At 41.0% G+C, this 16,818-nt stretch overlaps 1 protein-coding gene and 1 long non-coding RNA gene across 3 annotated transcripts in view; both read left to right on the forward strand.

Moving 5' to 3' along the window:
- Window positions 1-503: 503 nt before the first annotated feature.
- LOC138950844 (uncharacterized) lies at window positions 504-2,343 on the forward strand. The gene is made up of 3 exons (XR_011450827.1): window positions 504-929; window positions 1,589-1,708; window positions 2,048-2,343. It is a non-coding gene; the product is annotated as an uncharacterized lncRNA (long non-coding RNA).
- A 4,331-nt stretch (window positions 2,344-6,674) lies between these two features.
- The window catches only part of LOC138950845 (uncharacterized), a 13,536-nt gene continuing 3,392 nt past the window's right edge, over window positions 6,675-16,818 (forward strand). Inside the window, exons 1-3 of one of the 2 annotated variants that reach the window (XM_070322560.1) lie at window positions 6,675-6,909; window positions 12,509-14,745; window positions 16,435-16,598. In XM_070322560.1, coding sequence (XP_070178661.1) covers window positions 12,556-14,745; window positions 16,435-16,598 — 2,354 coding nt within the window. In that variant the 5' untranslated portion in view covers window positions 6,675-6,909; window positions 12,509-12,555. The other variant, XM_070322561.1, reaches the window with a different exon arrangement.

Here is a 16,818-nt window from a genome sequence, read left to right on the forward strand (position 1 = left end):
AAATGACTACCAGAGTCGCAAGGCTCGGGATTTTTTTTTACAAGAAATTTATATTTCGTTGTTCTAGTCCGAATGAATATGAAGATATGGCGAGTTGAAAACGCCGATTCTTTCGCCAGAAACACGTCTGTTTCCATACCGGAAAGAAGGAATGGACTGAGCTACTAGAAGCACGGCGCCGTGCGTACAATCGATCGAATGATGTTATTCACACAATACCATTTGGCGATCTCTAAAAAATCATTTAAAAACGAACTAGTTGACATGTAATGAAACTATTTACTGAAATCAAGAAGTATCTTAGTTCTAGCCGTGCATATGACACACCCTTTCGCGAAAGCACACTGAACCGTGCGTATACGCATTCGCACCCGCAAACCACCAACCCAGGCGGGTTATCCAGATCCAGATCTAGATCCAGATCCAAGGGAAGTAACTCAGTGAGTATAAACATGAGCAAGAACCGCAACTCAAACACACTCGTAACACCTTAAGGTACAGTTAGTGGGGCTCCTATGTTGCAGAATCACTCAACAATTAATCACATCTTGTGACAAACATCATACTTCGTGATATTGTTCCTTATGATGTTTTAAATGATTTCAGATACAGAGCCACTTCAGAAATTGATTTTTGTGTTTATAATAATGAATAAAAGGCTGCACCTACAGCAGACGATTTTCATACCAAAAGCCATCAGCAGTAAATATTTCCAACTCAGCAAATGTAAACTTCAATTATTAACAATGCACCAGAAGTTGTCTGGTGATAATATATACATGAAATAAATATTTTCATGGGTACTTTTGTGTTCTGTCATTTAGTTTTATATTTTTTTTAGAAAAGTATATATCCGCAGCTAGAAAATTCAAGATGGCGGCCTCCGTACCAATGCGTGTTTTGATTGAGCGAAAACAACGTTTGTGAGGGTAAGTTTTTAAGATTACCCTTTCATTCACCAATTTCACGTCATTATAATCTTTATTTGTCCCCTCGGATCTGTTTTTGATCGGCTGAAGCGCTGAAATGCTGCACACTTTCAAATCTTGCTGAAACTGGATTGTGATAGATCTAGATCTATCTGTTGATTGAATGAAAGGAAACCATGCTCGCCACCCACATGATTTTGGACAAGTTAAAAGAACTTTGAATAAAAGGCAAGGAGACAGAGATTGTTCAAGGCATGATAATTAGTCCTGCCTATTATAAAGGACTTGACTTCCATAAGTTTCTAAAAAAAACTGAGGGGGGAGGGGGAGTGACTTAGCGGAGTGAGTAGGCCACAGTGACATGTACTAACTAGTAGGAGGGCCAGCTTGGGGAAAAAAACCATTCCCCAGGTCTCTACGGTCTTGTGATCCATTCCCCATGTCTCTACGGTCTTGTGATCAAACTTTCAAAGATGATAGCTAAAAGACAAGAGTATGCAATAAACTTATGTGCTAATGAAATGAGTGGTTTTGAAAAAAGTGGTACCTCTCTCTGAGTCTGAGTCTCAACACTGTTACGATTTTGGTGTGTTACTTTTTTCTCAACCTTTTACTTAATTTAGGTTGACCGTGCATTGATGTGCATTTTATTTTAACAGAATATACAACTGAGGGTTACACCACATGCGGGTTCCTGAGAACAAGAGTGCTGCGTGAATACATTATGAGCAATTCTGCCGGTGCCACACAAACGAGCTGATTTCACCATTACTATCAAGGTTGGTACCTAATACCTCCAGAGTAGCTGAACAGTTTGCATCTTTTTTTTTTATAATTAACAAGTATGCACACATATACGTAAGCTACCTCTGTGAAGTTGGTGGGGTTACCATACCCTCACAAGGGTCAACATTCTGTAAGCGACTGTTAGAATTCTAATGAATGTAGCGGCCAGCAAGATTTAAGAATCAGTTGGGTAACTGTATTGTATTGACCTTAAATAGTAAGAATTATACAAATAGTTAAAATACAATTTTTGCATTTTATCTTTTGTGTGAAGACTTTGGCTAACTCTCTGAGATAGTAAACATTATTCAAATAAAATTGTCACTTTTCAGCTTTTCTATGAAGGGTACCCCAGGTGGATTTCCTACACCATGGATTTGGAGGAGGCCAGACATCTAAGACAGTCTGCTTCTCATCCCAGCTGATTTCAGTTTTCTGCTTATGAAGTGTGCATCGCTATGGAAAAGGATTCAGCCATTTTTTGCTCACCACATTGCCAAAGCCATTGGCCCCGAGAAGTCACCCTGCCTGCCCATGTTTCACAGTTTTACAGACTGTGATACTGTGTTGTTCTTCGGTGGTATTGGGGGCTTGACAAGTATGGCATGCATTAGTAGACATCACACAATCTTTCCTCGGGTTGTCTGCTCTTCTTTGAGAGCTAAGTACTACTGACAGGTCAGTTCAAGAGCATTTTGTGGTACTTCTGCAGGACAAAACCAAACTTCCTGGGTGTGAACAGTGCTAGAAGGTACCTCTTCAGTCAAAAGCGCTGCCAAATTCCCCAAAACACCCTTACAAGTAACGTGCTGTTGCAGGACATGAGTTTGAGAAGAGCAATCTACCAATTAGACTACGTCAGTAAATATACAATCAGGCAAACAACCCAACACCAATTGTGGGGCTGGCAGTCCAAGGCTGGAAAGTGGGAGTTATTTTGGACGAGCCTTCAAGAGGTATCCAGCATGTGCCGAGAACGCATGAAGTGTGGAAGTGCTGTTCAACAAAACGCTGCAAATGCTGCAAAGAAGAACTGAAGAGCTCTGCTCTCTGCAGCTGTGCTTGCATGCCTGTGAAAATCAGCAAATTAAACTGTGTAAAAATATTATTGCACCCATTTTCGTACCCCAACTCAAACATTCATTCCCTTATCATTTTATTCAAACTTTTTATGCCAGTAAAGGCTCTCACAAATGGCACATCTTTCAGATAAAAGAAGATTTAGTTACAGGGGTCACATGACCGTCGCCAAATAAGGGTACCCTTAACGTGGCAAAGGGGATGTGATCACAACTTTAGGTACCCATTAAAAAGTCAAAAAAATTCATGAGGCACAACATCTATCCAGAACAGGATGAATACTTTTTAGTGTTATGTCATTATTATACCTTTCATTTTTATCAATTTGATTTTTGGGGTACCCTTATTTAGGCGGCGGTCACATAACCCATGTAAAGTCAATCTTTTATATTAAAAGAGTTCCAGATAGCCACGTTGTGTGCCCTTAATAGCATAGACAAATGGAATAAAATGGCACAGGAATAAATGTTTTCGTTTTGGTACGAACATTTGTGCGATAGTTTTTTGTTGGCACAGGTTAGGTAAGCCAACGATTCTTCAACCCTGCCACCCACGCCGTCCAACCAATCGCTGCACCATTGATCATGTATACATGTATTGTTATGTTTTAACAATTGTTTCTGTTAGTTTCTATTGCAAGAGAATGACTTGTAGCATCAAATACGCCTGAATACCTTTTTCACAGGCGGCCATTTTGATTTTTTTTAAAAACTACTGATTTTTAAATTTTTCTCGGTTCCTCTGTGTCAGGTTTTGTTAAGCACATAAAACCATACATTCATACCAAATTTGGTGTTTGTCACATGAAATGAAATATGCCTAACATACCCAACCGTTTTTACTGGCGGCCATTTTGAATTTTGTTAAAAAAACAACCGATTTTTTAATTTTTCGCGGTGGCTCTGTATCAGGTTTTGTTAAGCACATAAAACTGTACATGTATGCCAAATTTGGTGTTTGTCACAAGAAATGATTGATTTTGCAACATAGGAGCCCCACTAAGTGGATTCCCCAGATACTACAAATTCGTCAAATTAATAGTATCCTGAAGAAAACCCTTGGGTTAAAACGTTGCAGTTATTCGGCGTTGCGTATTCTTTGTTCACCCGTGAGTATAGTATTATTGGGTCTTTTTTATATTTAGTCAAGTTTTGACTAAATATTTTAACATCGAGGGGGAATCGAAACGAGGGTATGGTGTATGTGCGTGTGTCTGTGTGTGTGTCTGTGTGTGTGTGTAGAGCGATTCAGACTAAACTACTGGACCGATCTTTATGAAATTTGACATGAGAGTTCCTGGGTATGAAATCCCCGAACGTGTTTTTCATTTTTTTGATAAATGTCTTTGATGACGTCATATCCGGCTTTTCGTGAAAGTTGAGGCGGCACTGTCACGCCCTCATTTTTCAACCAAATTGGTTGAAATTTTGGTCAAGTAATCTTCGACGAAGCCCGGGGTTCGGTATTGCATTTCAGCTTGGTGGCTTAAAAATTAATTTATGACTTTGGTCATTAAAAATCGGAAAATTGTAAAAAAAAATAAAAATTTATAAAACGATCCAAATGTACGTTTATCTTATTCTCCATCATTTGCTGATTCCAAAAACATATAAATATGTTATATTCGGATTAAAAACAAGCTCTGAAAATTAAATATATAAAAATTATTATCAAAATTTTTTTTTCGAAATCAATTTAAAAACACTTTCATCTTATTCCTTGTCGGTTCCTGATTCCAAAAACATATAGATATGATATGTTTGGATTAAAAACACGCTCAGAAAGTTAAAACAAAGAGAGGTACAGAAAAGCGTGCTATCCTTCTTAGCGCAACTACTACCCCGCTCTTCTTGTCAATTTCACTGCCTTTGCCATGAGCGGTGGACTGACGATGCTACGAGTATACGGTCTTGCTGAAAAAGGGCAGCTACTTGACTAAATATTGTATTTTCGCCTTACGCGACTTGTTTTTTTATATTTAGTCAAGTTTTGACTAAATATTTTAACATCGAGGGGGAATCGAAACGAGGGTATGGTGTATGTGTGTGCGTGTGTGTGTGTGTGTGTGTGTGTAGAGCGATTCAGACTAAACTACTGGACTGATCTTTATGAAATTTGACATGAGAGTTCCTGGGTATGAAATCCCCGAACGTTTTTTTCATTTTTTTGATAAATGTCTTTGATGACGTCATATCCGGCTTTTCGTGAAAGTTGAGGCGGCACTGTCACGCCCTCATTTTTCAACCAAATTGGTTGAAATTTTGGTCAAGTAATCTTCGACAAAGCCCGGACTTCGGTATTGCATTTCAGCTTGGTGGCTTAAAAATTAATTAATGACTTTGGTCATTAAAAATCGGAAAATTGTAAAAAAAATTAAAAATTTATAAAACGATCCAAATTTACGTTCATCTTATTCTCCATCATTTGCTGATTCCAAAAACATATAAATATGTTATATTCGGATTAAAAACAAGCTCTGAAAATTAAATATATAAAAATTATTATCAAAATTTTTTTTTCGAAATCGTTTTAAAAACACTTTCATCTTCTTCCTTGTCGGTTCCTGATTCCAAAAACATATAGATATGATATGTTTGGATTAAAAACACGCTCAGAAAGTTAAAACGAAGAGAGGTACAGAAAAGCGTGCTATCCTTCTCAGCGCAACGAATATCCCGCTCTTCTTGTCAATTCCACGGGCACTGCCTTTGCCACGGGCGGTGGAGTGACGATGCTACGAGTATACGGTCTTGCTGCGTTGCGTTGCGTTCAGTTTCATTCTGTGAGTTCGACAGCTACTTGACTAAATATTGTATTTTCGCCTTACGCGACTTGTTTTACATTTAGTCAAGTTTTGACTAAAAAAATAATGTTTTAACATAGACTGGGAATTGAGACGAGGATGTGTGTGTGCGTGTGTGTGTGTGTGTGTGTGTGTGTGTGTGTGTGTGTGTGTGTGTGTGTGTGCGTGTGTGTGTGTGTGTGTGTGTGTGTGTGTGTGTGTGTGTGTATGTGTGTGTGTGTGTGTGTGTGTGAGTATACATGTAGAACGATTCCGAGAAAACTATAGTGGACTGATCTTCATAAACTTGACATGAGAGTTCCTGGGTATGATATCCCCAGACATTTTTTGGATACATATCTTTGATGACGTTATATCCAGCTTTTAGTGAAAGTTGAGGCCGCACTGTCACGCCCCCGTCGCGATATAACCTTGAATGGTTGAAAACGACGTTAAACACCAAATAAAGAAAGAAAGACTGTCACGCCCTCATTTTTCAACCAAATTGATTGACATTTTGGTCAAGCAATCTTCGACGACGTCCGGACTATGGGATTGCATTTCAGCTTAGAAGCTTAACAATTAGTTAATTAGTTTGCTCATGAATTAAAGTTGTCATTAAAATAGAATCTTCAGAAACAGGTTAGAAAATGAATGTTTTGTATTGCTCATCTTCTGCTGAATTCAAAAATATATAAATATGTCATGTTTACTCCAAAAATGTTCTCAGCATGAAAGAAAATAGGTTAAGTAAGCACTACGGTCGCATGCTTCGCGGAAACGAGCGTGACCCGCCTCGGCCTCCGGGTATGGTTAGCCGAGACTATCAGAAGGTAGTCTCGGTGATGACCAGCTTCTGGTATTGATCTTTAAAAACGATTTACATTTCTGCTGAAAGAGTTCAGTTGCTCTGTCGGGGTACGGCTGTTCTAACCAACACACACACCGAACAGTTTTTTTCCATCTGCGCAAAGCGGTATGTCGGTCGAAAAAAGGTCGAAAAACTAAACAAACAACACAGCTGTAAAAATAAACACATAAGCCAAATTATACGCTAGGCACTAACTACTAAAACCGCAGCGCAAATAAACCACACTCAACCTTTGATTCTTGTCAATCGTGGCAAGTAATGATTTTCGTTGATGACAACAACAAACTTAAGAAGTTTTAATTGGCCTGGTATGAAGGAATGAAGCTGTCAAGAAGGATATACGACTTGTTTTGAGTTATGTTGGTGTTCGCTGGGAATTAAGTGATACGTCTTGGAACAGCTAATAGTGTGTACGCAGTAGCTTCGAGCGTGTGAGAAGATGATGGAAGATATTTACTGAGGTAATTATCGCGATGGTTACACTAAATCATGTTTAAGTTTTCTCTTAAATTAAGTGATCAGTCTAAGATCTGAAAGACGTGTGTACGCAGTAGCCTCGAGCGTGTTGGGAGATGATGGAAGATATTCACTGAGGTAATTAACGCGATGTTTATACATAACCGTTTCTAAGTTGTGTGCTAGTTTTCCCTTAAATTACGTGATCAGTCTTAAATCTTAAATGGAGTGTGCATGCAGTAGCTTTAAATTGAATCTGAACAACGATGTGCGAGGATATCTACTGGGCTCAGTATCGTGACGTTTTATACTCAACCGTCAGTTTGTTGTATTGGTGTTTCTGTGAATTAGGTGATGCGTCTATCTTAGATAAGATAAGATAAGGTAAGATAAGAAAACTTATACTCAACCGTCAGTTTGTTGTATTGGTGTTTCTGTGAATTAGGTGATGGGTCTTAGATAAGATAAGATAAGATAAGATAAGAAAACTTTAATGTCCATTTTCGTTTTTACACAAACTTCGAAATGTTTCTTTTGGCACCATTTATAATAACACAAAGACATGATAAAAAAAAAATCAACTTTGTGCATAATCCAGATTGAAAGAAGTTCGCATGCAATGGCTTCAACCATAAAAGACTTCGAAGGACGAATCTTGGCGAGGACACAAACTTCGAAATGTTTCTTTTGGCACCATTTATAATAACACAAAGACATGATAAAAAAAAAAGATCAACTTTGTGCATAATCCAAATTGAAAGAAGTTCCCATGCAATGGCTTCAACCATAAAAGACTTCGAAGGAGGAATCTTGGCGAGGTACTTGTTCGTAATGTTTATTATTAACCATCCTTTTGTTGTGTGCTTGTATCCTGTGAAATAGTGATACATCTTTAGTTAATAAAAAACAAAACCGAAAAAAACCACCTGTGCGTTTAGTAGCTTCGAACGATAGGCGCAGTGGCGTAGTGGTAAGAAATCGGCCTCCCAATCGGAAGGTCGTGAGTTCAAATTCCGGCCGCTGCCGCCTGGTTGGTTCAAGGTGGAGATTTTTCCGATCTCCCAGGTCAACTTATGTGCAGACCTGCTAGTGACTTAACCCCCTTCGTGTGTACACGCAAGCACAAAACCAAGTGAGCACGAAAAAGATCCTGTAATCCATGTCAGAGTTCGGTGGGTTATAAAAATACAAAAACACCCTGCATGCTTTCCCCGAAAGCAGCTGCCTGAATGGCGGGGCAAAAACGGTCATACATGTAAAAATCCACTCGTGCTAAAAACATGAATGAACGTGGAAGTTTCAGCCCATGAACGAAGAAGAAGAAGAAGAAGAAGAAGAAGAAGAAGAAGAAGAAGAAGAAGAAGAAGAAGAAGAAGAAGAAGAAGAAGAAGAAGAAGAAGAAGAAGAAGAAGAAGAAGAAGAAGAAGAAGAAGAAGAAGAAGAAGAATTAGAAGAAGAAGAAGAAGAAGAAATAGCTTCGAACCTGGGAGACGAAGAGGGAGAATAATTATGTTCTTCGGTAATAAGTGTGGTGTTCTTACTTAAACACTCTTTATTTGTGTGCTTGTTTTGGTGAGAATTAAGCGTTCAATCCTTGATTAAAAGAAGTTAGCATTTAGTATCTTAGAACCTGTGAGGCGATGAGGGAGAATAATTATGTTCTTCGGTAATTAATGTGGTGTCCTTACTTAAACACTATTTATTTGTGTGCTTGTTTTGCTGAGAATTAAGCGTTAAATCTTGGATTAGAAAAGGTTTGCATTCAGTATCTTTGATTCTGTGCGAGGATGTTGAGGCATGTGAACTGAGGTAGCCTTATTATTTTGATGTTTAAACTAAAACCGTCCTTTAAGTGGGTTAAATTTCGCTTTGAATTAAGTTATCAGTCTTGGTTTTTAAAATAAGTGTGCATGGGCTACATCAGCTTCCAAATCACCGAGATGACGAGGGTCATGTTTTAATGGTGTAATTATCGTAATGTTCATCACAAATAAAATAAAAAAAGAATTGTAGGTTCTTGGAACGTTTATTTATTGACAAGACGAAACTTTACATTTACTAGTACGTCGACCCAGTAGTCTTTTACCTTGACAGACAGACGCACACTTATGAAACAAATAATGAACTTATCTCGGTATCGGCGATGAAACTCGCTTGCACAATGCAGGCGAGGTAATGTTCACAGTTTTTGAATTCGTGATGTTTATCATTTAGGTGTGTTTTAGTTTTGCTATCAATTAAGTAGCGAATCTTGGATCCAAAAAAAGGTGTATGATGCATTGGCGTCGACTCGAATCTGTGCGACGATGAGGGTGAATTTATACTGTGATAATTATTGTGGCGTTAGTTTATTTTGCGCATTATCCCATTAAGTCCTATAAAAAAAATGTGTCTTTGGGCTCTATTTTCGAATAGTCAGTGGGGTTAAAACTTAACGAATAATTAGTTGTGTGTTCGTTGGGGACCCCCCCCCCCCGACAAAAAACAAAACAAAACAACAACAATAACAACAGCATAACAATTCCACCAACTATTCTGTTAATCATTCCTACATACTTTCAGCGAATTACTTTATATTGCTATTTCATATGTTACGTGGATTTCCATTGGTCAATTGGGCAAAACTGAGCTCAGTGCAAAAGTGATATCGACGACATTTCCGTCGATATCAGTTTTGATATCGACGACCTCTTTATTGCTTCCCCACTTCAAAAACAAAAACACCTACATTTAAAAACAAACAAATATATATGAAAATGTAATTATCCCAGAATTTAGTTGAGCAAGTGACTAAAGACTTTTTGAAAGAAAAGACATTTTGAAATACTGAAAAGTACAAGAAAAGAGTGAACAAAAAGAAATAATAATCAGAGGGAGGGATATGGAACAGCCAAAACTGAGACAAATACTTTTGTAATTTCTTTACAGTAAATACAAAATGTCCAGAGAATTAGCAATATATCTAACATTGACTGACTGTGTGACGATATCTTCTGCTATTGGTCTGTTTCGACAGTGATATCAGAATCTCGACCTCCGGTCTCGATTTTGATATCGCTGTCTCAACAGACCATAGCAGAAGATATCATCACACAGTCCGTCAATATTGGGTAATATTGAGTGTCAGTTACCTTAAGTGGAGTAATGATAAGTTCACTAAGATTCAATTTTGTAGGTCAAATGGTTTGACTTTTACGCTTTTTCACAAATATATTTCAAAGTAGAGGATCTACTCAACAGAGCTGGGTTTGACCTTGGTATTATATTAATTTTAACGAATTTTAATTTCACAGATTAACATCGGTGTCTATTGTTAAATAAATTTAGATAAAATATCATTCATACACACACACACACACACACACACACACACACACACACACACACACACATACACACACATACTCTCACACACACACACACACACACACACACTCACACACACACACTCACGCACACGCACGCATACACACACACACATACACACACACACACACACACACACACACACACACACACACACTCACGAAAACCATATCAGTCTCCCGCAGAACACACTACCACGATTTGATCTACATATCAAAGTCTAAAGGAGTGTGCGGAGGGTATTGCCCTCGTAATTTTTCAAGACATCGATATAGTTTTGTGTGCGGAAGCTAATTAGGTCACTGGGCTTTAAGCCTGGTGCATAACTAGGAGTATTCAATGTACATTACTGAACACATACTTGTACACGTGTACATTAATTAGCAACTTCATGTCATTGTTAACTTGACTTGGCACTGTAAGCATAGTAATGAATAAGATCAATATCATCTGCACATCTCGGCTCGGTTACCTTGCGTCTGGTCTTTTGTCTCGTCATCGTTTGTAAATTCGCGGCGGACTGGAGGTTCTTCTTTTTCTACTACGTTTCTGAGCTTTTTTCTCAGAGAGACACACACACATACGCACGCACACACACACACACACACACACACACACACACACACACACACACGCGCGCGCATATACACGCACACACACGCACACACACACACACATACACACACACACACATACATACGCGCGCGCGCACACACACACATACACGCACACACACACACGCACTCACACACACACACACACGCGCGCATATACACGCACACACATACACACACATACATGCACACACATACACACACACACGCGCGCGCGCGCACACACACACACACACACACACACACACACACACACACACACACACATACACATACATACACACACACATATACACAATTATTATTTATCCAACACGATTAGATCATGCAAATTAAACCGTCCTCTCTTCAAATCGAGTCATATGTCTTGTTGATCAAGACTTTAGAAAAGGAGGTTTTATCTGAGCATTGGAAAACAACTTTACCGGTTCAAAATAATGACACTTTTGCTTGAATGGTGTCCTGCTTACCGCGTTCACAGGCATGATTATTCCCACAGATCTGTTGAGGCTTTTACGTTTGAACTTATACCAACAATCTAAATAACACACATTCTCTGCTGAATAAGCTGCATTTTTTTGAAAGAAAATAAGCAAAAATTAAATTCAGCACAAAACAAACAAAAAAAACAAAAAAAAGCATTGTTGGTATGTATCTATGTGGAGGTTATGTCTCACCTGATGTAAAAGCCTTGCCCGATCTGTAGTGGTGCATATGATTGCCTTCACGGGAAGGAGGATTTCTTGCTTAGTGTCGCTGTGAGGCCAAAAAAAATAATAGGTGTGGTTACGGTAAGGCCAAAAAAAATAATAGGTGTGGTTACGGTAACATAGCCAAAAAAATAGGGTAGGAAGGTAGGCAAACACTTTTTTTTTTAAACTTTTTTTTCTAATGTGTACAAATTAAACCTACTTGACAGGGAAATAAGTGTGCGACTCGGGCGCTTTCGCTTTCATTGCGTTTTCTGCACTCGTTTTCTTGTGTGTTTTTTGGTTTTTTGACAAATGTAATAAAAAGTTATAGGGTCGGCCCCTAAAAATAGGGTAGGTCGGGTTACCGTAACCACACCTATTTTTTGTTTAGGCCTGATCTGAAAATATCATTTGTGTGTAAATGCGTGGTACCATGGTTGTCTGGAGAGCGCCAATGGCCTAGTACCTCCGTCTTCAGCTCGCCTGGTTTTCTAGTTATCCCAGTTTCCTTCTGGTAGACGATTTGCCGACCAAAGCTGACGGGTATCGTCTGCCCGGGTTTGTTTCTCTGGGGCCAGTGTCCTTCCCCGAAGCTAGAGCTTTTTTATGGCGGCTCTTAATCGCCATGATGAGCCTGTCATTGGACATGTAAAGCATTTTGTAGAAGTAAGTGGAACCACCCTCTACCCCACCTCGTCCTGGTAGGAACATCGCCAGTTTGTTCGGCCCGGGACTGCTTATTTGCTAAAGGGAGCTTATTCGCAGCTAACACCTATATCTAAGGGCCGTTCACTATCCACCACTTGTGACCCGCCGGGTTGGGGAGGGTCGCCCCGCTGCTGGTTTGGAGGTAGCCTAGCTGGTCCCAGCTTGCTAAGTGTAAAAACTTTGTTTTTGATGACACTGTTCTCACACCTGCTCTTGTTTTCCAGAGACTGTGACACCAAGTAACGAACACCCCCTCAAACCAACACACTCGATGGCCATGATGGTGTTCAAATCCCGCCACTTCAAACGAACTCTTCTTGTCATCGCCATTATAGGCGGTATTTGGTACATGTACGTCACCAAAAACAACAACAACAACAACAATTACAACAGTAGAACCAAAGAAGTCAGACAGGAAGATATCCACCCTTTATCGCTCCAAGAACGCATGCAAGAAGTTTTAGCTGCCAGAGAATGGCTGGCTGAGAACAGTGTCAGAATGGGATACAACAACATGGCAGGAGGAGGAGGAGGAGGAGGAGGAGGAGGGGAAGGGGAGGACCCTTACCCTCCTAACAGACTTTTCAACAACGGCCCTCCGAGAAATTACTTCGGAGGCCCGTCTCCGAACGAAGGGGAGTATGGGTCCGCTTGGGGTAACCTACCTTTCAGGGGTCCCTTCGCCGGCGGAAGCGGAGACTTGGAGAAGTACAAGCACGGTGCGCATGCGCCGAGTTACCCGGATGGTGGTCAAAATGGCGGGCAGGTTCCCCAAGCACAACCGCAGTATGGCAAGGCAAGCCAGTACGAGGATGGTAGGGATAGCATTGCTCAGGCTTGGGGCAACCAAGCGCTAAACTGGAATCGGAATTCCGAAAGTGGTAGGCCATACGATTCATACCAGGAACCCTCGTTCCGGAACAGCCCGCAAAAACAGTATCCCGCTTTGGGAAACAATGTGTACCAGAATCAGCTTTACAACATACCACAGAAAAAAACTGAATCAAATATGAATGAGAATTCGAACTTTGAAGGTACGAACTATCAACAAAATTATCCGCCTTACTCGAATATGAACCTCGGACCTCAGCCAAATGTGAACCAGCAGCCCGATCAGAATCTAAATATCGGTCAGAATTTACAACAAGCTCAAATTCCAAACCCTTCGCAAAGTACTGCTTTGGCACAAAACGATAACTCAGATTTGAGCTCGGATAACCTCGAAGAACGACAAGAAAGTAAACCGAAGCAAGAATTGAGTGAGAACAACAGACAGCAACCTACTGTTAACTCTCAGCAGAACAGTCCCCCCAAACCAGCTATTCTAAATGACGACAAATCAGCGCAAAAACCACCCGACTCTCCTGGACTACAACAAGAAAACCTCCCAAAGCCAATGGAGACTGTTCCTCGGGCGAACAAACCACCCGTGCCAGGGCTAAAACCTCCCGAGCCACCAAACAGTGTTAACACGCAAACGAAGGCACCAATACCCGACCATAGACCACAAAACACTGCCCCCTTTCAGGGCATCAAGCCTGAACTTCGGTCTGACTCCATCCAAGCTCCTGCAAACGAAGTCCGGAAAATACCGAACAGTTTTCAAGAAAAGCCCTTCATTCCCTCTGCTTCGAACAGAATACCTTCGCAAGGAAGCTTCCCTCAAGCTCCGAAACCAGGACAGCCTATCTTGCCACCTCCGGGTTCCAACAACGTTATGTCTCCTGGACGACTGCCGCTCTCGAACGTCCATCTCTCGGCGGTGCTACCACCCATCCAAAAGGCTCAACCGACGACCACGGAGTCTCAAAACTTCGTCAAGAGATTTCTAGCGCGACTGTTGTATTCTGACGACAAAGAAAAGAGTTTTGGCGAGGCTAAGGATGGCGGCGAAGTGCGTTTACCACGACAGAAAGAGGAACACTATCTTGGGAGAAGATCGTCTAGTCCGGAAGGAAGCAGAGACGCTTTCAACGCGGCAGGAAAAGGAGGCGTTGGCTATGAAAACGGCCAACAGAATCACGAAGAAAGAAAGACAAGAGAAGGCAACGGTGCCGAAAAAAATGCAGGACGAGGAGAAGGAAGAAGAGAAGAAGACCCTCCTCGGTTGATGGACCCTGCTCAACTTCGCCCAAGACCGGAAGCGGAAGAGAGAGTCCCCAACCCACCCCCTCGAGGCTCCTCGCTCAATTTTCTGCCAGATTTCTTCCGACCTGGCGTGCAGCGCCACCCTCAGCCTTTCACGGGAAGCAGGGGCCAGAGTTCCCTTCAGAAACAGCAAGGAGAAGACAGCGAGCAGCAATTACGGAAGAAGCACCACGAAGAAAAGGGTGACGAGAAAGGGGAGAAGGGTGGTTCTAATGTGTCACCTGACAAGAAGGGTCTTCCTCCTCCTCCTCCTTCGTCTGCCGTTGATCTCACGACTGCTACCGTGGTCACTCGAGACAAGACCCACTGGAAGGTAGGTGCTTTTTTTTTTTTGCTTAACGCCCAGCCGACCACGAAGGGCCATATCAGGGCGGTGCTGCTTTGACATATAACGTGCGCCACACACAAGACAGAAGTCGCAGCACATGCTTCATGTCTCACCCAGTCACATTATTCTGACACCGGACCAACCAGTCCTAGCACTAACCCCATAATGCCAGACGCCAGACGGAGCAGCCACTAGATTGCCAATTTTAAAGTCTTAGGTATGACCCGGCCTGGGTTCGAACCCACGACCTCCCGATCACGGGGCGGACGCCTTACCACTAGGCCAACCGTGCCGGTCTTTGATTCTATACAAAGTGTTAAAAACAAAAACTAGGCAAAATGCGTTTGAGTGGGCAGATCTTTCTGATGAGGCCGTTTATTGTAAAAAAAAAACAGTTACATGACTGGAAAGGTCATCCATTCCCCCCTACAGTATTAAGCAAATAGATTGATTTTTACATAAGATAGTGTCTATACAGTGGAACCTACAACACAGACCCCCCCCAAAAAAAACCAAAAAACAAAAAACAAAAATCGCTAAAGCAAGGTTTCCGCGTTAAAATCGACAACAACAAAAATCAGAAGTGTTGCATATAACTGGAAAGAACAATGAAATTTGTATCCAAAACAGTTAGTTTTGTTACCCGGTCATGTCTTACAATGACGTTAAGGCATGCTGAACGGTGTACGTGTCATTCTTCTCAGAAGCCACGAAAGACTGGTTTGAACCCGTTTTATATCGGGTAATTAGACAAAACACAATACGTTTCAGTAAGTACTCAACGCACTGCCTTCACACTTTCGGTGAGGCCAAAAAAAAAATAGGTGCGGTTGAGGTAACATAGCCCAAAAAATAGGGTAGGAAGGTAGGCAATCACTTTTTTTTATTTTTTTAACTTTTTTTTCTAATGTGTACAAATTAAACCTACTTGACAGGGAAATAAGTGTGCGACTCGAGCGCTTTCGCTTTCATTGCGTTTTCTGCACTGTTTTTTTTTAATTTTTTTTTTTATAATTTTTTTAATTTTTTTTTTACAAATGTAATAAAAAGTTATAGGGTCGGCCCATAAAAATAGGGTAGGTCGGGTTACCGTCACCACACCTATTTTTTTTTAGGCCTGATCTGTGGTTACACATGTCGTAAAATACACACGAAATCATTTGAGACAGTAACGATGTGGTTTTCAAGTTTTGTAATGTAAAATCAGTAAATCGGAATAGAGATGACGTTTTCATCGGTTCGAGTTTTTATTCATTATGATTATGAGGCTGATAGTGAAGGAAATCGGGGAAATGTAAACGTTCTAACATACTATGACCGTTAGCATAACGGAAAATTTAAAACACACACACACACACACACACACACGTCACACACACACACGTCACACACACACACACACACACACACACACACACACACACACACACACACACACACACACACACACACCCACGCACCCTCATATACACACACACGCAGACAGACAAACACACACACTTACCCCCGGTACATAGACCTTCCACAAAAACGTACACACTCAAATTCGACCCTTAATATTATTATTAACCGGAAAAGTCCCCTTCCTCTCCCCCTACATCTCTCTACAAAACCAAAGCCCAACCACCGCAAACAACCACCAGCACGACCCTACTTTCTTAATGATTGTCCCAGGAAGAACCGTGTGAGGACAAGGGGCCACTTCCACAAGGAACTCTCAACACGCCTTTCGGAAAAGTTCCTCTTTACCTGGAGAGTGGTGTCAATGATACAGATGCTTTCAACAACGCTTTTGGCGTGGACTGGAACATGCATGGAATTGGCACCTTTTTCGACAGGTAAAAGCACCCGATTTTCTCTCTCAAACCACTCCACTCTCTCTCTCTCTCTCTCTCTCTCTCTCTCTCTCTCTCTCTCTCTCTCTCTCTCTCTCTCTCTCTCTCTGTGTCTGTCTGTCTGTCTCTCTCTCTCTCTTTCTCTCTCTGTCTGTCTGTCTGTCTCTCTCTCTCTCAGTCTCTCTCTGTCTCTCTCTCTCTCTCTCTTACAGTGAACTTGGCC

The sequence above is a fragment of the Littorina saxatilis genome, linkage group LG16 (assembly GCF_037325665.1).
Source record: "Littorina saxatilis isolate snail1 linkage group LG16, US_GU_Lsax_2.0, whole genome shotgun sequence".
NCBI classification, from domain to species: Eukaryota; Metazoa; Mollusca; class Gastropoda; order Littorinimorpha; family Littorinidae; genus Littorina; species Littorina saxatilis.